At 35.2% G+C, this 22,251-nt stretch overlaps 4 protein-coding genes across 6 annotated transcripts; 2 read left to right on the forward strand and 2 right to left on the reverse strand.

The window, feature by feature from the left end:
• LOC18586936 (chlorophyll(ide) b reductase NOL, chloroplastic) lies at positions 1,147-9,001 on the reverse strand. Of its 2 annotated transcripts, XM_007010538.2 has the most exons (13): positions 8,713-9,001; positions 8,426-8,494; positions 7,549-7,610; positions 7,339-7,425; positions 6,504-6,571; positions 6,364-6,412; positions 6,209-6,294; positions 5,074-5,131; positions 3,961-4,011; positions 2,190-2,240; positions 2,057-2,098; positions 1,516-1,626; positions 1,147-1,381 (listed from the first exon to the last, which is right to left on the reverse strand). In XM_007010538.2, exons 1-13 carry the CDS (start codon positions 8,978-8,980, stop codon positions 1,334-1,336), a joined length of 1,050 nt encoding a protein of 349 aa, XP_007010600.2. In that variant the 5' UTR covers positions 8,981-9,001; the 3' UTR covers positions 1,147-1,333. The 2 variants fall into 2 exon arrangements, with proteins under 2 accessions (XP_007010600.2, XP_017984889.1); XM_018129400.1 differs by lacking the exons at positions 3,961-4,011; positions 5,074-5,131 and having other exon boundaries at positions 1,155-1,381.
• Positions 9,196-11,054, forward strand: LOC18586937 (pentatricopeptide repeat-containing protein At2g13420, mitochondrial). Its single transcript, XM_018129399.1, has one exon. It carries the CDS (start codon positions 9,218-9,220, stop codon positions 10,805-10,807), a length of 1,590 nt encoding a protein of 529 aa, XP_017984888.1. The 5' UTR covers positions 9,196-9,217; the 3' UTR covers positions 10,808-11,054.
• LOC108663815 (B3 domain-containing protein At3g25182-like) lies at positions 12,503-14,148 on the forward strand. The gene has a single exon (XM_018129473.1). It carries the CDS (start codon positions 12,637-12,639, stop codon positions 13,510-13,512), a length of 876 nt encoding a protein of 291 aa, XP_017984962.1. The 5' UTR covers positions 12,503-12,636; the 3' UTR covers positions 13,513-14,148.
• Positions 13,928-20,485, reverse strand: LOC18586938 (gamma-tubulin complex component 5). 2 transcript variants are annotated; one of them, XM_018129472.1, is made up of 15 exons: positions 20,045-20,482; positions 19,736-19,833; positions 19,246-19,408; positions 19,030-19,140; positions 17,567-18,619; positions 17,329-17,481; positions 17,132-17,231; positions 16,951-17,045; positions 16,572-16,763; positions 16,434-16,490; positions 16,284-16,355; positions 16,012-16,110; positions 15,240-15,371; positions 14,959-15,132; positions 13,928-14,702 (listed from the first exon to the last, which is right to left on the reverse strand). In XM_018129472.1, the coding sequence occupies exons 1-15, from the start codon at positions 20,444-20,446 to the stop codon at positions 14,541-14,543; spliced, it is 3,063 nt and encodes a 1,020-aa protein (XP_017984961.1). In that variant the 5' UTR covers positions 20,447-20,482; the 3' UTR covers positions 13,928-14,540. The 2 variants fall into 2 exon arrangements, 1 of the variants encoding a protein (XP_017984961.1); XR_001929915.1 differs by having other exon boundaries at positions 14,510-14,702; positions 15,240-15,385; positions 20,045-20,485.

Genomic DNA, 22,251 nt, shown 5'->3' on the forward strand with positions numbered 1-22,251 from the left:
TAACCCATTTTCCTCTTTATAGTAGAGTAAACCCAAATTTTGAAATTATTTTTCTTTTTTCCATTGCTTAATTGCTTAAAGAGTATAATTGCATAAAGAGTAATTTTTCACTTTAATTTTTCTTAGAATTTGTTTATTAGTTTTGAACATCTATGCAATATGTACTTTTCTAAAAGTCCTTCATTTTTTTAACACAACACTACTAAAATATTTTGTATTATTGTACATAATATGTTATGATCCTATGGAGTAAAAGACACATTACTTAACTGCCCAAAGAGTATCATTTTTTATTTTGATTTTTCGTACAATTTGTTGATTCGATTTAAGCACTTATGCAATATGTCATATGTTAATATGAAAAACTGAACAAGAATGTGATTAAAATATTTAAAATTTTTTAATAATCTTATCTTACTTTTTCTAATTAATAAGTACAAAATGACCGTTAGAACCATTAATACGGATTTAGTTTTCGATGAATTCAAAAGTATTAAAACTCGTTAAACACAACTTATAATGCCTAATGTGAAAACTATTTATATTGATAAATTTGAAAATTTATATTCAAACTTTAGATAAAAATTTTTTGTTATAATTTTATTTTATTTTAAAAATGATTAATTTTTTATTCCGAATCGAATTATTGACTCGATCCATGACTTTGTATGTTTATTTTTTAGCCACTTCTCTTACAAAATCTTGAATTCGCCACTGAATATTATTTAAGGGTATCCAATTTCATCTTTTATAAATGGGTGGTAACTGTGCTGTTCTAGTGGTTAGAATATCAGAGCTAAAAAGCTTGTTGTTCATTGCTAGCATTGGTGTGCAAAAAGGATTGATGCTGCTGTTGGCGACTTGGGAATTCTTCCAGTACAATGCTTCGGATGCATGTGATTTTGCTTAAGGCTTTCAATTCTCTAAATATGCTTTTGCGAATATCCAACACTTTGGAATCAAGTCCACCTTAAATTCCATAATTTAATGTAAAGTGATTATATTTATTTTAATAAAATATTTAATAAATACGTATATTTAATAAATATTAACTAAAATATTCAAATACAAATTTAAATTAAGATATTTTAAAAATAACAGATACCTTATCCATTGACATTCTTATTTTACAACGCTACATGCGAGTAAAGACAGCATGAATTTCCACATTTTGCATTAACTGATTGCACAATGGTTGAAGATAAAGTAGAAACAGTGCAAACAGTGGATCAGAACTAATGAAGCAGATAGAAATGGTAAAAGCATCCGGGATAACACAGTATTTAACTATGGATTTGGCAAAAAAGGGGTGGGGGTGTTGAAATATGGAAGTTCAATCTTCAAGCATGTATCTGTTTCTTCTTGCACCAAATGCTAGTCTCTGCATCAAAAGGGCAGGCACAAGGTAGAGAAAGTTAGTGGAAATGCTCCACTTTAATGCAACATAGGTTAAAATATTTGAGGCCAAGTAGTTCAAAAATGATAAACTAACAGAAATTGCTTCCACTTCTTAACTGAAAAGATCTGAGAGTAAGCTTTCAATCCAGTGAGGAACCGAATATAAGTTGGCTTCCATGATCCATTTGCTGGGATGGACCTGATATTTGGGACCAGGTATTCTGCAACCTTTGAACCCCAAGAACCCCATCCCCCAAAAAAGAACAGAAAATGATATAAAAAAATGAAAGAAATTGTTGAAAATGAATAAAGAAAGGGTGACCTTCTTGTCAAAGTAGAAACCAAGGAATGTTTTATCGAGAAAAGCAACAGACCTTGGATGACAATAAAGTAAACCAACCAATACACTATCTATGCAAAACTAACCAAATTTTAACAAATTCATTAAGATACTTGCAGTCTTATCTCAGCTCGTGTCTTCGTCTTTGCCATTTTTAAATAGACACTTCAAATCCATCTTTTTCCTTTCTTTATTTACCTTTTTTTGGATAAATTCATCTTTTTTTTTTATTTGATCAAGCATGACCTTCGACATGTCAACACTAAAATAAATAAAGAACCATAGATGAAGCTTTTATATTGCTACTCTGAGTCTTACCACTTCAGCTGGTTCTGCCAAAACATTGATGAAAAACTTGGCCTGGAAAACCAAATATTAGTTGTTTCAAAAAAGAAAAAAAGGAACCAAAATCAGAGCAAGTAACCTAAGAAGTATATGATGCATAGTTGACCTGCTTTGTGGTTGCACCAGACATGAGAAGATCAGTTGTAACCATTCCTGGCTGAAACAAAGAAGAGAAAGCAAATGACCATAGGGAAAAGGAAAAATAGAAATAAATAGCATTTTCTTTTTTCTTTAATCTTTTGGCGGGGTGAAGCATTTGTCATGATCAATTACAACAAGGAACTTCAGATAACATCAACTCTGGAGACCCAAAAATGAGGTCCAGAAGTTTTTCTTTTCTGAAACTTGCATCACACACAAGAAAGGAAAAAGAAAAGTAAATCGAAAGGTCAAATGGCAAGTAGCTACAACACATGGATTAAACAAACAGAGGGGAATACAATTACAAAGGACAACGAGTGAGTATGAATATGCTACTTTCAGGATAGCATTGAAAGCCAAATTATGCAACAATGGTTAAAACTATTCTGTGCATTCCTTTTCACCTGAGCACCTTTTTACTCCAGGTGCACCACCCACCAAAGGCACAGCAACGAGAGGTGAAAGTTCTCACCTCCCTCTTCAGTAGACATATTGAATTGGCAATAAATTGCTCAACTTAATAATTTTATGATGCGTGGGTGCATGGTCTCATAAGAAATGCATGTATTATCACCTTTACAGACTTGCAAGAAAACAGTACAATCAGCCTTTGACAAAAGCATTTCGAAACTCAAATCATTATCTCTTCTCTGCTTGGTCAAAGTTGAGACCCCAAAATGAGGATTGAATAAATTAAGATTGGTCTTTAAAACCAAAAAAGGTTGATTCACCTCTCTGCATTCACTAGGTTGCCATTGATTTCCACAAGCATTACAAATCCAAATAGAACTTTGCATACCGTTTGAACTATAGTTCCTCTTAAAGGGTTTCAAGACTTAATCTGCATGATCCACATCAGTGGTATCATTTAAACTAACCACCAAAGCACATTTGGGCTCATGGAGAATATTTTGGTTATAGAATGAGTCCACAGTAGAACATTGACCTTCTGACAACTGAAGTAAAAACCCTATTGAAGTACCATGAACAGCGGTAATTTGGATAGAAAGTTTTTAGCTTGCAAACTGCATGCAGGTCGTTAGTGGTCATTTTGGAAGGGATAAGACTATTACTTTAGTGGAGCGTACGTAGTAGGTACTATTGTACCTCCTTGCATATAATAAAAATAGTGTCTTAGGGTCATACTTGCTAGCTTTGTGTAAGCTAAAAAACAAAGCATTGGTCTTTATACTCCTTCCAACTGAAAGAGAGTGATAAATGACCACATCAAAGTTTTTGAGGCATATACATATTTTGAAAGAAAATTTAGAAAATAAGGCTCTTGTTCTTTTTTGAGTTCATTTTATGTTATATAGACTTTATTTACGAGGATTTGTTCATATTTAAATAGGTCAGTACCAGATTATTGAGGAAACCATTTGATGATTAAGACATGGAGATTCTGAATATTGATATAGAAACATGAATTTTGAGGTTTGGCAATAGGATTTTAGATTTCAGATTCGATTTGCACAAAAAAAAAAAAAATCTTCTGATACTGTTTATGTTCCTTGGTATTCTATTTTTTGTACCGTTGGTTCTGCATCATTAATTTTGAGGGGAACCTGTGAAGAACTAATATGAAAGCAACAAATTTAGCTTACTGCACAAACATATCAGGCAGATTTGAAATAAAAACTAGATAAGAAAAGCACAGAAATCAAGAAACATCATTCAACATGACAGGCTTAACTTTAAGAATTGGAAATTAGATGATTCTTTAATGCAAAACATACCGATAGATTATGTACTACTACATTCTTAACATCTTGCATCTGCAGTTCAGCCTGTGAATAAGTCAAAAGACCCAGTATTACAAATGAACTTCCAGAAGGAAAGTGCTTACCAAAGAAAATTTATAAAAACAATAGTACATTGAGAATATTGTATTAGTTGGTCTTATTGACCGTATCAAAAAAGTTCAAAGGAGAAAACGAAAGAGAAAGTAGAAATTTTTGACAAGAACGTGTTATGATCTATTGAATTTTCCCATTATATATCTTTTTAGGAGCACCTATGATACCTATCATACTTGTTTTGTCAAAAACTAAACAATTCCTATTTCAAATCATCAGAAGAGAGAAACTCTAGAGGGACTCCAAACCACACTCTATATATTAGGATCATTTTGGGGGGAAAGATGCAAGGGAAAAAATCTCTGACAGCCAGTGCACACCAAATACAGATGGTATATGATTTGTCATTCACATATCAGAGTTTTGAAGGGGAAAATAAAGCATTAGATAACACCTGGATCCTACATGCATGCGTAAAGAGTGCATGCAAATGCAGTTAGCTATCAAAATCACTTTGACGAAGATGAATTGTGAGCCTCATTATACTAACTTGTAAAAAAAAAAAAGGAAAAACAAAAAGAAAGACCCTCTTCTTAAACTTGAATGGTTATAGTTGTATGTCAAACAGAAGCAAATATCCTGAAAAAACTTAATATTGTGATTAAAGGCATTGCTGCACTTATTTTGTAAACTAACACACAAATAAACCTGATTTTTGACAGTAAGCTTTCAGCACCCAATTAGAAGATATGCCATATAAAAAGAACCTCTAGATGTTCTTTCAGAAAGGAAAATTAAAAAAAATATACCAGATCGCTTAGAATAATTCTCAATTGTCAATGTGAAAGAAAGGAAACAATTCAGTCAGTTTCCCCATAAGGTACTGAAATAAAAGCGTGCTACTGAAAGGGTGCATCACTAAATAACTGGAAAATACAAGAAATTGAACAACATATTAACATGTCAGATTGGGAAAAAAACTGCCATGGCAGACTGAATTCTTTTGAATGAAATTTACTGCAAGGCACTATGCGAGAGAAGTTGAGCAAGTACCTGCAGTGATTTTGTCAAATGCACTACACTACGTTTGGTTGCTCCATATGCAGCAAATCTATTAAAAAGGAAGACTGATAATCAAAGAAAAAAAAAAACAACTAATAATATGATTGAAGGATTTGAAATACACAATGTGATGCATTGCTTGGAAGGATGGAAATTAAAATATTTAACACAACCCTTGATAGGTTCTTAAGCTGCAATACCTAGGAGAGCACTTCATTAGCATGACTAGAATCATATCAGAATAGTTGACTATAATATTGCAATTATCCTATAAGATACAAGCTAAGCAAGACCCATATTGTCCTACGTGAAACATGCAAATGCCAGACTAACAGAGAGTATCACTTAAATAAAGCATAAAACATTCAACATAATCCTGCTGTGAAGTAGTAATGAAGCAAGATATACAAATGAAAGGCATTATATGTGGCAGTGGGAGCAGGTAATTGATATTGCCGCCATAAGTGGCTGGGATTGCCAGTGAGGATGATGCTGAGACAACTTTGTGCAAATGCAAGATAGAGAGATATTTGTAAAGCAAGATGCCCCAACAGAAACTGAACTGAACAATCCATTTAAAACATCAAGGAGAGATCCAAAATTGAGTTCACTATCAAAATATAAACAATTAAGAAAAAAAACCTTTTTAACGGCATTCACTTGTTTTCAGCAAATCAAGCACTTAAAGAACAATATGAATACACAAATGAAGCTTCACATAATTGTGAGAATTATCAAGGTACTTACGAACCTACTATTAACAAAAGAAAAAATTTGACTCATTTTAGGCAGCAAGGATGCTGGGTCAAAAATTCTAGGAAACAACCAACACAGACTCACAAAAGTTCTTTTCATATCACTGCCCCTTATGTGATTCACCATGAAATTGTTACCAGCTGAATGTATTGTGAACAAGAACAAGCAATAGGGAAATCATCTATGCATGATAGAAATTTCCTATACACACAGCACCCTTTAAGAAGTAAAATGTAACTATATTCGACACATAAAGCTGATTATGTCATGTACAACAACCTCCAGCAGATTGTTTTACAACTTGTGCAAGAAGCGGTTCAAAAAAATAGCACCCAAACTTTCTAGCTAACAAGAATAGGAATTAAAATACCTAGGAGTTGGCCTTCCATCTGAACCAGCTCCATCAATATTGAAAATATGACCACCTCGAGGCTGCTGCAACATCATCTTAATGGCCTGAGATACAACAATATATCAGAATGGAACTAAACAGGGCCCAGCAAGAAAAATGAAAATAGTCTTTACCTCTCGGCAACAAATCATCAGCCCAAGGGTGTTTGTAGAAACAACTTCACTGCATACAGATAATCCAAAATATAAATCTTTGAAAAAAAAACAAAACCAAGCCTAAAAAAGAAAGAAATGAATGGTATATTGAAGCCCACATAAGATCTTCATCTGATGCTTCTGCCAGTGGTTTATAACTATATGCATTTGATCCTGCATTATTAATCTGCATCATTCTCAACAAAAGGTAAGACTTTAAAAGGAGAAGAGAAACATTGCTGAAGTTATAGGTAAAGGTTTGTGCGGGAAAGAATACAAGACATCATGAATTAAAATGACAATAAATGTAAAAGAGAGAGAAATCATTTTGGGGATTGATTAAGAGATTTGTCAGAAAAGCATGTTCCAAGATATGGAACTACAGTGGAGGTAATGATAAACATATGCAGTACCGCAGATCAACGTTTTAGAGCAACTTCAAACAGAAAACATGCTCACAGCCTACTTTGTAAACTAAAAAACGTCATGTTTGATTGCATCAAATTATGATGAACGGCTCTATAGATTAAATCAACCACATATTTACATGTTTATGACATTGTAGAAATTCACTTTCAAGTCTGGTTACAATGGCTGGAACTGAAAGAAGCCATCATCAACTCATAGTCATATGGCATTCATTGCAAAAATACTACATTACAGACTTTATTATCTTTCGCAGATCATGTGATCTATTCTGAAAATTAAGCTCCATACATAACTAAATAAATAAATAAAAGACCAAAATAAGGACTTAGCTTCAACATCATTTTCCTATATAGCAGTTTGTTGAATCTTACTCATCAAGACCATCGATCTTGTAAATGACCATGTAAGTAGCTAGAATTTTGAGCATCTAGAGATATCAGAATTATTCCCCAGAAAGAAATTTTCCACCAAAATGATATGAAACATGAAAGAGATAAGTAAAGGGACAAAGATAAGACAAAATACCCAAATATCAATGTCTCCCAGGTTCTTTTGTGCAAATAAAACCAAATTCTTCACATCCTGTGCCTCTCTAATGTCACATTGAGTACCCTGTGAATAAGATTATTCAAAGCAGCATTAAGCCAGAAAAAATTTTATGAGTGGAAAAAAAAGCAGAAAGAATGTAAGAAGAATGTGGAATACAATCATAAAAACAAGTCATAGAGGAGGTACCCACACACGCTGCTCCTCATATTCTTCTCTGAGGCTCTTAACAGCAGATTCCACCCGTTCAGCTGTCCAAATATCAGTTGAGCAAGTGCAACACTAGTCAGTCAATTCCAATTTCTAATTACCTTTCAGATGAAAGCTCTAATCTGATGGTTCATCATCATAGGGTGATGAATGAACATCAAACACAAAGTGATGCAAAGTCAACAGAAAATTTCAAGCAGTTCCAATTTCCAATTACCTTTCAGATGGAAAACTCTAATCTCCGATGATTCATCATCTTAGAGCAATAAGTGATGAACATCAAACACAAAATGATGCAAAGTCACCAGAAAAATGCAAGCAGTATTACAATGGTAATCATATCATGGAATGATAATATAAAATATTATCCAAGAATAGCAAGATAGTACACTGCGTATCAAACTCAATATCATTAAACAAAAATTTCAAAATTAATACTCTAATTGAACTTTATACTGAACACTCGTTCTTAATTAAGAATTTCCAATTACAAAACTAAGGGCTGAAAGATTGACAGGGAAAGACAAAGTACAAAAGGGAGAAAGGATCAATTATATCAGCAGTTGACCACCAGAAGATGAAGCTAGATTTATGAATTTCCCTCCACAATATGCTCATGGAAAATTAAGACACAAAAAGAATTCAAGTTTTTAAGATACCCTTTAGATTGATATCTTCAAGGTAACTAACTTCTACTTTCTTTCTCATTACATATTTTTAACGAGACTAAAATACTCTAATATTTTTATCACATTATGCAAATGGCAGACAACTTTAGCAAGTTATATAATAGACAAATTGCAATAGAGCATACGAATTTGCTGATAAGAGTTGAGAGAAGCAGTAGTAGTCTTACCAGATCTTGAACAAATTACGACATTGTCACCTGCTTTCAGAAATTCTTTCGCCAATGCATACCCTATTCCTAAAACCAACAAATTCGCCTTTTTAGCTTTTCTAAAAATCAAAGAAAAATCACTAAAATATGTGTACTTGTGGCTTGTTTAAGCTGTCTCAACAGTTTTTCCTACATTAAAAATGGACTTAAATCTTAAAATCTTCACCCCAAGTTTCTTCTTATCAAGAAATTCAGGCCCTATCCACAAAAATGTCACTAGTAAGCTTTCAGGCAAAAGGAACAACCTTTGCTTGAGCCAGTTATAAGAACGTTGTAAGGAGGAAGCATGGGTTGTGTCTCTCCTGGCGTGGCAGCTTGGGCTTTTACTGATAATGGAGAATAGAAGGAGGTGGTTGGAGTTGGAGAGAAGGCAGAGTTTTGGAGAGAAGCATTAGCAAGGAAAGGTTGAAAATGGGTTGGTTTGGAGATGGGAGGGAAGATAACTGGATGGGCTCCTGGAGACCAAACTGGAGTCAAGAATTGGCAACAAGTAGAAGAAGCAGCAGTCGCCATTGAAGCAGCTTCCAAACTCCAAACTGCACAGACTGTTAGCCGCTGTGGCTATAGTTTATGGCTTCGTTATTATCCACGTGGCATGATGCTGCGCCTCTTCACATGCCAGGTCAGCTCCTGACTGACCCATTTTTTTCCTTCGGGTTTTTTTTCTTCTACCGTTAAAGCTTGAAGCCCCTTTCTTCTCTTTGACTGACTTGAAAGTTGAAAGGATGTTGGCTTGAAGTTGGATCGAAGATGGCGTTTAGATTATGCGGAACACGCACTCTCCCCACCGCCATTTCCCTCCGCTTCCTCCCTCTCTCCTCCCTCTGTTTCCTCTCCTCTCCTTCCCTCAACCTCCCCAAACTCCAACCCTCGGAGGAAGCTGATTCCCTCTCCCAACTCCTCCTCGCCCACCACAACCCTTTCCACTCCATGGAATCCTCCATCCAACTCCACGGCATCTCCCTCTCCCCTTTCCTTCTCGACCAGATTCTCCTCCGCCTTCAACACTCTTCCAAGATTGCCCTCTCCTTCTTTCTCTATTCCAAATCCCTCCCTCCTTCCCCATCTTCCCTCCTCTCCACCACCTCCTACAACCTCATCATCGACGTTCTCGCGAAAGTCCGCCAATTCGACGTCGTTTGGCAGCTCATTCTCGAAATGGACCAAACAAACATCCCCCCCGATTCCTCCACTTTCATGATCTTGATCCGCCGCTTGATCGCCGCCGGCCTTACCCGTCAAGCAATTCGCTCCTTCGATGATATGGGATGTTTTGTTACTGCTGACAATGAAACTGATACTGACAGTTCTTGTCAAAACAGTTCGTTTTGCTTTTGTTTCTTGCTCGACACACTCTGCAAATACGGCTACGTGAAGGTGGCTGTTGAGATTTTTAACAAGAGGAAATCTGGGTTTCGGGTTGATTCAAAAATGTATACAATCTTAATAAGCGGGTGGTGCAAGATTGGTAGAATCGATATGGCAGAGAGGTTTTTAAAGGAGATGATAGAAAAAGGAATGGAACCCAATGTTGTCACTTACAACGTGATGTTAAACGGGATATGTAGAAGAGTCAGTTTGCATCCCGATGACAGGTTTGACAGAGCAATAAGGAATGCCGAAAAGTTGTTCGACGAAATGCGCCAACGAGGGATTGAGCCTGATGTAACCAGCTTTTCAATCGTTCTACATGTATACAGCAGGGCTCATAAGCCTGAGTTAACACTTGATAAGTTGAAAATAATGAAGGAGAAAGGTATTTGCCCGAGTGTGGCTACATATACTTCAGTTATCAAGTGTCTTTGCTCATGTGGGAGGCTCGAGGAGGCAGAGAAGTTGCTCGGTGAGATGGTGAGTAATGGGGTTTCTCCTTCAGCTGCAACCTATAACTGTTTCTTTAAGGAGTATAGAGGGAGGAAGGATGTGAATGGTGCTTTGAATTTGTATAGGAAGATGAAGGAGGATAGACTATGTGAGTTGAGTTTGCATACATACAACATCTTGCTGGGTATGTGCATGAAGTTGGATCGAATCGAGCTGGCAGAGGAAATCTGGAATGATCTTAAAGGGAGTACAGCAGGGCCTGATTTGGATTCTTACACATTGTTGATTAATGGGTTATGTGGGAAGCAGAAATGGAGAGAGGCATGCCAGCTTTTTGTGGAGATGATAGAGAAGGGTTTACTTCCTCAAAAAGTAACTTTTGAGAGACTATATAAGGGTTTGATACAGTCTAATATGTTGAGGACTTGGAGAAGATTGAAGAAGAAACTTGATGAAGAGTCCTTAATTTTTGGTTCTGAGTTTCAAGACTATCATTTGAAGCCGTATAGGAGATAGTTCACTGTTGTTTTCTTGTATCCTACTTAACTGTGCAATGTTCATTGCTTTGCCAAATTATCAAACTCAGTAAGCTCACTTTTTTGAGAATAGATAGATTGATCCATAACCTACTTGAAACTAATCCCATTCCTCATGGCAACTTATGTTGTATCATCTCAACTTGTTTTGCTGTCATATCTTTCATCTCATTAAGTTGAGAGCTTTTTTTTATATCTATTATCTGATATGCAAAACCATTTCCATATGTCCAGACTTGGGTGCTTCACCTGTACTAAGATACAAATACAGCTGAAATCTAGTTAGATCCATTTCTATAATGTAACATAAGGTGCAATTTTATGCCTGCACGGTAAAGGTAGAAAGACTTAAAAAGAAAGGTAAGAGCTGGTAGTTTAATCGTCTGGAAAGCATGTCTAGGATGAGATTATCCTGCTCTTCCTTTTCACCACCAATTTACACATTACCCCTTCAGGTCCAAGAACTTATTGCCACAAAATTTAACCCCAAAATCCAAAGCATGAGACATGGTTTTGAAATATAAATCCATCATCAGAAGAGAATATATAAATATGGTCATCTAGCCAATCTGAATCTACCCCAAGTACCCTTTCCATCCATCTATTCACATTTCCCCACCTGGACTGGTTTTCAAAGAGGTTCTCTACTACCTTTGCCATCTCCATTATATTGCCATTCGAATTCCCAATGGTCAAGCTAATTGACCCATTCATCTTCCTCAAAAAACAAAAGACACGACCCCACAACTAAGATACATTGTTCTCTATCAACTGTTCCCTCAACATTGGATACAGTTCATATAAAAATAAAACCAATAAAGCTTTTGTATATGTGACAGTCAAGAAATTTGTATCATGCATTCCATCAAAAGAAAAAGAAACTATAATATCTATAAACATATCATACGTTCTTCTGATAAAACGAAAAACAGATGGAAATGGAATTTCAAATTCTTGTATCGATACAAGTTACATTGCTGATATTAAAAATTAACTTAAATAACAATTAATCTGAAGTCGGAACCATGATTTTGTCTGGTAAATATTACAGGTGGCTGACCCAACACACAGAAGGCTCCATACATACGTTGTATTTATCAACGGCCGCCATGGGAATCAATCAGAGCATCGGCAGTATGGGTTTTAATGCTCGCTCAAATTCGAGGGCTTCGGTAGTAAATAGTAACCCGAAAATGAAAGAAAAAAAGGGGTATCTGTGAACAGAGTTATTCAAAACTTAAAGAAAACGGGGAGGAAGGAACAGAGGACGGAAAACGGGGGATGGAGGGGGCGTTCTGTCCGGTATTCTGACGCCGCTTGCGCCGCCGAGGAGGGAAAGGAAGAGAAGGAGAGGAGGTACGGTGGAGAAAGAGAGAATAAATAATTAAAGAAAATAGTATTTATATAAATAAAAAAAAAGTAATTAAATAAACCAAAAAATAAAAAAAAAAATTCAGTAAAATCTGGAAAGAAAGAAAGGAAGCCAGCTAAGCTTCCAAGACTCTCAGATAATTGGTTTACCCATTTTACATTTGGCTATTGATCGACGGCTGTCATTAATTCTTATCCATTCACGGTTTGTCCCGGTTAAGTGGAAGAGAAACGGAAGTAAGCACTGAGTAGGTGTACTTAACGCATTGGTGTACTTGTACTTCATGTCTTCAGGCCACTTATCTTCAAAACAATCTGTACCGTTAAACAGTCAGGATTACGACGCTTGGTTACAAAGCTAGTATTCCAGTTAGAATAAGGAAATAAAACTTGTATATATTCATATCAACAGCAACTATTTCTTTCGTTGGTTTTTTTATGGACAAATCTACCATTGATTTTGGGTTCTTGGAGAGGTTGAGAAAATCAAAGATGTTAAAAGATTTAGACAATGTCGACGATGGTGGTTCGTGGGAGAAACTGAAGAAGGAGAGTGAAGTAGGGACTGATAATGAAAGCCAGCGGTTAAGCAAACTAACTCTCTTGGCTTTGGAAGGGTTTACGAATGGCTTTGTAATGAAGAAGAATAAGAAGATGATGATCATTGAGAAAAAGGGTATCAAGCGTGGCTTTGGAACTGGAACTGGAAGCAAAAGTCCTTCCGTTGAAGAAAAGGAGGATTACTTGATCAAGAAGCAAAAGAAGCAGAAGACAAGTGATGCCAAGAAGCAGAAGACACGCATCGAGAAGAAGCAGAAACAGAGAAAGGGTTTCAATCCAGTCGAAGAGCTTAGTGCATTAGGCTTAGAACCACCTCCCGATATGCATCAAGTATTCAAGGATCGCATCGAGAACTTGGGTGGGACTGACATAAAGTTGGTTATACAGAAGTTCATAAAGCCCACTGATTTGAACCCAGGACACAACCGTTTGTCAATGACATTGAAACAAGTTAGGAATAAGTTTTTAACTGAAGCTGAGGAGGAAAAATTCAAGAATAATTGGGGGATGGATGTTATATTGATAGAACCATGTCTTGAGGTATCTAAAGTACACTTGACCAAGTGGCTCATCGGAGGGAGCTTCGCATATGTTTTCAAGACTCAGTGGAATCAAATTGTCAGGAACAATGCTGATACTCTCAAGCCAGACGCGGTCGTACAAATTTGGTCGTTTCGAGTGGGACCTGAATCACAGCTTGGTTTTGCCATTATCAAGGTTAAAGAAGGGAAGGCAGTCTCTGAAATTCATTAGATAAGGAGTTGAAGATTTCCGTGAATACAAGATTCTAAATTGTAGAACAGCCCAAGGCTTTTTTCTTATCAATCTTATTTTATTTTTTTCTTTTACAGATAATGTTTCAAATTGTAAATGTGTTTAGATTACTTACAAGTGATATTCAATTTAATGATGATGAATTGTTATGATTGTTACAGTGAAATGAATACGTTTAGCAAATACCAGATAATAGATATACATTCCTCTTAGCCTCACCTGATTTTGTCTAGTAAATATTACAGGTGGCTGACCCAACATACAGAAGGCCACGGAGCAAATATAAATGCATTTGGCAAACCATTTTCTTTTGGCACTTAGCCTCACCTGAGTCAGCCAGCACCAAGAATATTTGCAGAAAGAACTATCTGTAGCAGACCAACATGCAACTGGATTATCTTGAAACGATGAATATTTGACAAGAAGCTAGGGTCTTGTCATAAAGCAATGTTCTCACATATGTTCCCCACCCTTTTTTTTTTTTTTGATACAAAGCAATATTCTTACTGTAATTCCTAACATGATATATATACAAAATTTTCAGTCACAAGATAACTTCCAGTGAACTTCAAGATAGAATATCCATGATTGACTTTTGTAAGCATTGCTTATCATGAACATGTAACAAAATGTAAATCAGGAACTAATATCAACCTGCTGCTAACTGCCTAAATCAACCGCACCACACAATACTGATAGAGTGATATGATTTCCACACCATCAAGAACCTAAAATCTAATTGAAATGTGTACTTTCTACACCAGGATTTCGATTACCAATGGTACAATTGGGCTCCACAGGCAGATGGTTGATCAACTCCATAATCTTGATGAAAAGATTAAACCCACTGCCAAACCAACTGATATCTTCAAACTCACCTTGTCTGTCACAAACTCGCAGATTATAGATATGAGCATTTTTAGAGACTATCATTCAAACTGCCCTGATCACACCTTGTATGGTGATAAGGCATCGTAAGTAACAGAAAGCAACTGCATTAATTCTGTTCAATTCGCAAAGGCCTTCCCCAGTCTTGCAGTAGCACTTTCAGAGCTAGGGGTGGTCATCAAGTTTCCACCATCAGACATGTAGAAATTGTTGTAATTAATTCTGGCAACCAGATCAGCCAAATGAGGAAAGTGCCCCACATTGAGCTTGAAAGAGAGGACCTGCATTGTCAAGACAAAAGCCTTTCAATTAGAGAATCCAACTTAGCACATTATGTATCTGCCACTTTAAATGAAAATTCTTGTTGCTCCCACCCCCCAAAAAAATAAACAAACATATTATATGCATGTAAGGATGGATATTTGTCTCTATGCATGCATATTTCACATTCTCAGCAAACACTGAATGAGATGCAAACTGATAGCAACCCCAAATCCAAATAAAAGGCTAATGCAATCAGGAAGGGTTGGAGAGTACTCTAAGGAGGAAAGCAATGCAATCATCAAACTGCTTCTCAATCCGGTCCACTTCCATTTCACATCTGGCCTTAATTGCAGAAACTGTTCCACCACTGCTTAAAGTCTGCTGTATGGAATAGAAGTCCAGAGCTAGTCCAAGAATGCTGTTGATTCGGCTTGCAATCAGAGCCCACTGAGAATCAATGAGATCATCAAGCAATAATCAAATGATAATTCCTGAAAACTTTCAACCTACAAAGAGTACACAAGATTAAATATCAAAATATCTGGAGATTCTACCAGCTTATCTGGAGCCACAAAGCATTGCCGATGAATTGATAACAAGTAGGCCTCATGTACTTCTATAACTTCATCCAGAGACCCAGCAGCTGCCATTCCTTCACAAAGTTCACGCCATGCGCTATGATACACCTGATCACCAAAAGCTAGTCAGAGATTTGAAAGGCTTAGTACTTTTATACACAGAAGCAGCTATCAAAGTCTGCCTTACCACTAAAATGCATTAAATATACATAAATGCATTTTAATTAAATGGCCTGAAGACCTAATAATGTTAATTGTCAGAAAACCACCAAATACATGTTTTTGGAACCATGAGCCCCTTATTGAAAACTAGTTAACAGCAGCAACATAAGCAATCTTAATAATACTTGAAAGGATCTCTATACATATATGTATATATAATTAAAAACAAAAGTGATGTCGAGAGAAAAGCCACAAAAAGTTAGTATGTTCAGAGAATTATGAGATAGAGCATTCTTATTTACAAGTAAATGACTCAAAAAGTTTGTATAATAAAGCTAAGAAGTTGATTTGGCTTCCATTTCACATCATGTTTCTCAGACAATCTGACAGTACAAGAGGTCATTAGACACAAATAGGAAGAAGAAAAAAAGGATTAACAAGTATAATGTTAAAAGGACAATGAAATTATAAAAAAAAAAAGCTGCAGACATAAGTTGTAGAAGATGGTTAATGTAAAGTTGCAAAAGAAAAAACAGAAACATAACTTCTAAAAATAAGGTAATATTAGCATCAAGAAAAATCTTACTCTATCCATTACGTATTGGTGAAAAGCATCCACAAAATGAAGGAGTTTTTGCTCCACTAACCAGTGGCGCTTGCGATTGTTTCTTACAGTGCCTTTATCCTGGAAAGTGATTACTCAAAGAATAAACTCATGCATCAAAGAAATACTGACATCAGCATGATTTGGTCTCACAATTGACCACCCATGTCTTCTTGGTGACTGTGCACTATTATGGAGAAATCAATGATTATTTGATAGAAGAGCACTGTGAAAAAAAAAATGAAAAAAATAACCTTCCACATCCATCTCCGAGCTTTATCAAGTGCAAACTTAGCCCGCTTGACCTTCAGCAAGAATGCCATGACCTACATTGAACATAAAACAATTGAGGAACATGCATATTTTTAGATGACAGCACCTTACAACCAAAGTGAGAGTAGTACCTGATTATACTTCTTAATTGCCTCTGAATTAGCTATCAGTTCAAGGGGCCAAGAGACCTGCCATGTTCAATGCATGAATTTTAAGGACATGACTCATAAGTGGGGGCAAGAATAACTAAGATTGACTATGGAATTAACCTTATAGATGAATTTCACAGAGTCAAGGCCATCAATTCCATAGCTGTGTGGACGACTTTTATGCAGAGCTGAAGCAACATTAGCTGTATTAGTTTGCTCATCACCATCAATACCATGAGTCTTGGAAATGGATACCACCAAAGAATCTGGTGCACTGAGTAGCAAGCCATCAGCTGAGTTTCTAATGGATTCCTGTAGTGCATAAGCTTAAAACATTATCCCAATAGGAATTAAAAAAGTGCAAATCAGATGATTGTACATCGCATCAAACTGAGAGATTGGCAACTTTCAACTTTGCAATGTGGGCAAAAGCAACAAATCATCATCCCATTAAATACAAAAGATGCTAGACCAATTAAACCTTTGCTCAACTATTCACCTGCAATATTGTGTTCAACTCAAAATCATCATCCCAAGTTTCTCCTTTATCCAGCTTATTGAATATCACTGTCAAAAAGTGTTGCAACAAATCACCTGAACATAGGAATGTATAAAGAAAATGTCAGAGAACTAAGATCTAATAACCAACCGCCATACATCAGAATCAACACATATAGTACCTGAACCTAACAAGTATATGGCACGCAATACCGCAAGCTCATCCATCAATCTCCAACCATTCATTAACTTTGACAGGATAAGGCTGCCAATATAATCCACCTAGGACATTAAACCCAAACATTATAGATATATAAAAAGCTTGTCACAACTAAACAAATAAGTAAAAACTAAAGGTTTAAAGAATTCAGCAATTTACCTGCTTCTTGATGTAGACAGTGAGACATTCCTGCATAATAACCATAGGAAGTGGGGTAGTCCTTGGCTGAAAAGTTTGAATCCAGCTAAGTACTCTTGATAAAAGGGTGCTATTCTTCTGGAAAGGCAAGAGCTCTGACATGTGGATGTCATCCTGTTTCCAGATTCACTTATGTATCAAAAATGCTTGCAGGGTTTGCGGTAGAAATTGAGTTTAAAAAATATCAATCTAGCAATACCTGTAAAGAAGGAAGAAGAGTAGGAAAGGGAAACAACACTTCCAACAACTTAGTGTCATGCTGAGCACGAAGATGATCAGATTCACCAAACTGGAAACCAAGAGTATAGTTTGTTCCATGAGGTCCAGAAACTAGCTCACTTTTCTCTCCGAAAACAGCTTTTCTTAAGTATTCATCATTTAAAGGAGGTAAGTAAAACTTTTCTGATAAGTTTAGTGCCTTCCAGGAATTCCTGTTCTTATCAAGGAAAGTTTGACACACAGTAAGGACTAGATTTTCTGGACAGAAAGATTGTTGGAGCGAAAATTTATTTTCAACACCTATAACCATATTTTTTGCTTTTGTATCTGGAAAACAACATGAATCCTTATCTGCAGGCTCTACATCTATAGACTTTTTCTTTAACAATGAATCAACCAAGAAGTTATACCAGATCTTCTCTGAGTATGTTGAAGGTGGCAAGGGTTCAGCAGTCCCATACTCCATGATCTGTTCTTTCACATATGAGAACAAGGAAGATATAATCCCAGCTTTGCTCTGGTCACCTTGGCAAAAGTATTGAGAGATGTGATCACCATGGCCTAAAAGACCCGCCAATGAAACACAAAATATTTCAGCCAACGCTAACCCTGTCATGCATTGCCAATGATTCATCTTGTTTATATCGCAGTCATCATGATAACTCTCAAAACCATCATTGCATTTATCATTATTTTTGCTAGAAGGCAGTGTTGATGTCATGGGAACATGGCGGATCAGCTGCAATGATTTCCCAGCAGAAACAATTGACTTTGCTATGTCCTTAATAAATAAAGGACACACTAGAAGGTCTCTATTGTTTTGCTCTTTTCCTTTCATAGAACTAGATGTAGAAACAAACTCCTTTTCAGCTGTTTCCTTCTTGTTACTAGTCCCAGGTACATAATCATTGGTATCAGTTGGGGCAGAGGGGTCAACTTTTAACTTGCAATTTTGGACAACCCTTAGTAAATAGCTCTTTTCCCAGAACTCAGCCTCATCAACTGAGATTGCTCTGTTAGCATAAAAGAACATCTGCCAAAAAGACCAAAGACAATGATTGGGAATTTAGGAAGGAGTCTATAACAATGCATTAAAACCTGAAAATAGAACCTATAACAGAAAATCACCTCATCTCCACTGTGTAAAGATATTGCAAATTGGAAGTATAGTGTCAAAGGTACAAAAATCAGAGACAAGAGGCATACTAAAATTCAGCAAATATATGAAGAATGGAATCCTAATTGCAAACTATCATAAGCATTCCCAAAATATTAATGAATTGATATGCACAACCCCAGTCTTCATAATTGCATCAAGAGAGATTTAAAAAAAGGTAGTTAATGATGGTGCTTTACCATTCCACCAAGATGGAATTTCTGGATATATTGAAGTGAAGAAATTGTTTCAGGCTTTAGAATAAATTCAGCTTGAATCAAAATTACCTCCTCAAAAGGATCATCCAGTGTCCCTTCAAAAAGCCAGGAGTCAAGACCCTCAATGTATGGCAGTAAGGTTCCAACAAATATATGAACTAGCATCTGGTATACATCCCCCTGAAATTAGCACAAGCTCTAGTTTTGAATTGCATACACCAAGAAAGTCACACAAATAAGAAGCGACACATGAACACTGATCACTAATGAGAAAGTAGATACAACCTCACCACCTTGCACAAGACATGCTTCACCAAGCTTTAGATAGAGATGGTCAAGGATATGAATAGCAATTTCAGCAGATGGTATACATGAAGTAGGCTCAAAGCATGCTTGGGGAATGGCTTCGTGAACTATTTGCAATAGATATTCAGCACCTGAGCAAAGGCTAATATTAATGAAAAATGATCAGAAAAGTTCACTAGAATAAGAAACCTAATGTCATGACTTAGAACAAAATGAAAAAAAAAGAAACATGTGAATTCGAACTATATGCACACGTACATCTAACACCGAAAGAATGATGCATTACAGGTTCCCTCTGGTACAAATCAAACAATGACACCAATTCAAAAGGCAAAACCAACTCAAAAGTTAACAATAACAAATTATACACCTTGAAATTTCAGAAACTAAAAACACCATGCCACTTAAAATAAAACTAAACGCCTGTAAGTTTTTTAAGGTGAAAGTCTGTAAAACAACATATACCAACCTCGATAAAGAACTTGTTAATCCCAACAGGGTCAGCCTCGTTTCCCCATTTGAATTGCTGATCTTTGTTTCTTCCTTCAAAGCAATATCACGCAACCTCTGCACTAGACACAACAATGTGACTAAGTTTTCAAAGCATTCATACCAAACACAAGACAACTAACCTTCTCATGCAATGGAAAAAAAAAAATCTTTACCAACTAAGGTACCATTTGATTCACTTTTACTACTCACCCTTTACTTTCAACAGTAAAAAGCCAAAAAAACAAAAACACCCTTTAAATAAAAGAAAAAGAAATTATATTTTGACCTTGAGCCATGAAGAAACGGAGGAAGCAAAAGCTCTCAAAGTGGGAGGAGGAGATCTAAGCTGCGTCTCCACTTTAGAAACCGCAATTTGTACAAGTTCCAAACACGTAGCGGCATTCATGAATTGGTTGAGGATCGCGCCGAGGCTCAACTGCGACAAATGCGTCACATAAATCCCATTTTTCACACAAAACCGCCGCCCCTTTTGGTCCCAGGAAAACAAGGAACCCGAAAAGCCTTGCAACATCCGAACAACTCCTCGAACCAACTCCATTTCCGTGGTCCTGGCAGAGGAAATCGGGGACGAAAATTGGACGTCATTGTCGGAGAAGACCCCATAGATTTTGTTGATCAAACTTTGAGAAGCATCTGGGTTTGAACTGATTAAACTCGTAGTTTTCATAATAAAAGAAAATTAAAAAAAAAAAGTTTTAAGAATGGGGAAATAACAGGAACGAGGAAATGTTGTCTTAGAAAGAGTGGAAAAGTGTTTAAATATTTGAGTGGCCAAAATAGCAAATGGCGCCTGCATGTTTCTTTTATTATTCAATTTAGCCCTTTTATTAATTTCTTTTAGTCCCAAACCTAAATTAATTTAATTTGAACTGCCCAAGAAGTTAACAACTCCTATTAATCTAGATACATTCCGCAGTTTTTTATTTTATAAAAGAATTTATAAATTTATTTCCACGTAATGCTTGAAAAATCTTTTAAATTATTTAAAAAAATTTAAATAATTTTTTATTTTATTAATTCTCAATTATTTCTCCTCTTTTCAATCAAATAAAAATAATATGTATTTAATTATATCTAACAGTTATTTTTTTCCTATATATAAAACTATTTTTTTTCAATTTATAACATTGAATTTTTCTTTTCTAATTTGCTCTTTCTTATTTTAACTTCAATAAAACAAAACTCATTTTCTTAATTTTAATAAAAAATACTTCATTTGAATATTTACTTTAAATCTTTAAAAATATTTAACCGTCTTGGAATACATTAATGAGAGTCTAAACTTCATTGTATGATCGAGAAGGAATGTGAACTTATTTTTTATATGAATAATTTTTGTATTATGTCAAATATGTTAAAATAACTCTTTCTTACTATAGAAATTATGTGTGAATACTATTATATTGAGATTTATTCATATAAGAATGTATTTATATATTAGCATTTGTTGTGAAAATTGTTTGATTTTTGACATATTTATATATATATATATATTTTGCATCCAATATCTAATTTAAATTTCTAATTTCATAAGTTTAGAATTCTATTTCTCATATTAAATCTTTTAAAATACCATATTTCAGATTCCTTGAAAATTACCACAATTTGATCTCTTTTCTTTTACTCGTGGTATTTGATGTCATTTCCTTTATTATGATTAGTCTACTTGATAGTTTTGTGGCTCACTAATTTTTTTTTAAATTATGCTTAAAATTGATTTGAATGTAAGTTTGAGCGTTCGATCAGGGTTTACAAGAAAATAATATTAAATTTAAAAAAGATTTTTTCTTGCTATTTTGGAATAATTCTTGTAACTTTAAAGTTCAAGCTTTTATTTATATATGAAAAGGATGTATAAAAGCAGAATATATATATATACACTTCTAAATTATAAAAAAAAATTCAAATAATCATCTATTCCTTGATTGCGTTCAATTAAGTTCTTGAATTTTAATTATTAACTAAACAAACTTTTATATTTTTGTTTTGATCTAAGTAAACCCTTATTACTAATAATTGAATTAGTGAAAATACTATATCATATATTGACACGTTATAATAGATGATAATGTAATATATTGATGTGACATTTTTACTTTTCACATGAACGTTGTCACGTAAATGTAAAATAACAAGTATTCTAACCACTCAACTATTGATTGTAAGAGTTTATATAATCCACAATAAAAACTAAAAAAACTTAATTGAACTTGATAGAATAATATCAACTTATTTGAATTTTCTTAAATAGTTCTAAACTTTTTTTTAACATTATGACATGTATAAATCTACCTTGTGCACATATGAAAAGATCATTTTAGCAATAAGATGCTGATTTTGAATAGGTTGAAACATTAAGGTATTTAATTTGAAATAACTTAATGAGGCTGATATTCCAAAGGTGGGATTGGATGGCAACGTTGGAGAACGGGTAATAACATCAGAATTGAACGATGCCATAGGGATACGCTG

This window comes from Theobroma cacao, chromosome 10 (genome assembly GCF_000208745.1).
Source record: "Theobroma cacao cultivar B97-61/B2 chromosome 10, Criollo_cocoa_genome_V2, whole genome shotgun sequence".
Taxonomy (NCBI): domain Eukaryota; kingdom Viridiplantae; phylum Streptophyta; class Magnoliopsida; order Malvales; family Malvaceae; genus Theobroma; species Theobroma cacao.

What these genes read in the sequence shown, in the direction of transcription:
- LOC18586936 (XM_007010538.2), bottom strand. Translation starts at nt 8,980, where the DNA reads ATGGCGACTGCTGCTTCTTCTACTTGTTGCCAATTCTTGACTCCAGTT. An exon ending in GATGGAAGGCCAACTCCTAG is followed by an intron (nt 5,132 to 6,208) that starts GTATTTTAATTC and finishes CCTTTTTAATAG; the next exon opens with ATTTGCTGCATATGGAGCAA. An exon ending in CTGGTGCAACCACAAAGCAG is followed by an intron (nt 2,099 to 2,189) that starts GTCAACTATGCA and finishes TTGGTTTTCCAG; the next exon opens with GCCAAGTTTTTCATCAATGT.
- LOC18586937 (XM_018129399.1), top strand. Translation starts at nt 9,218, where the DNA reads ATGGCGTTTAGATTATGCGGAACACGCACTCTCCCCACCGCCATTTCC.
- LOC108663815 (XM_018129473.1), top strand. Translation starts at nt 12,637, where the DNA reads ATGGACAAATCTACCATTGATTTTGGGTTCTTGGAGAGGTTGAGAAAA.
- LOC18586938 (XM_018129472.1), bottom strand. Translation starts at nt 20,446, where the DNA reads ATGAAAACTACGAGTTTAATCAGTTCAAACCCAGATGCTTCTCAAAGT. An exon ending in TTAACAAGTTCTTTATCGAG is followed by an intron (nt 19,409 to 19,735) that starts GTTGGTATATGT and finishes CATTAATATTAG; the next exon opens with CCTTTGCTCAGGTGCTGAAT. An exon ending in AGTTGAACACAATATTGCAG is followed by an intron (nt 16,764 to 16,950) that starts GTGAATAGTTGA and finishes TATGCACTACAG; the next exon opens with GAATCCATTAGAAACTCAGC.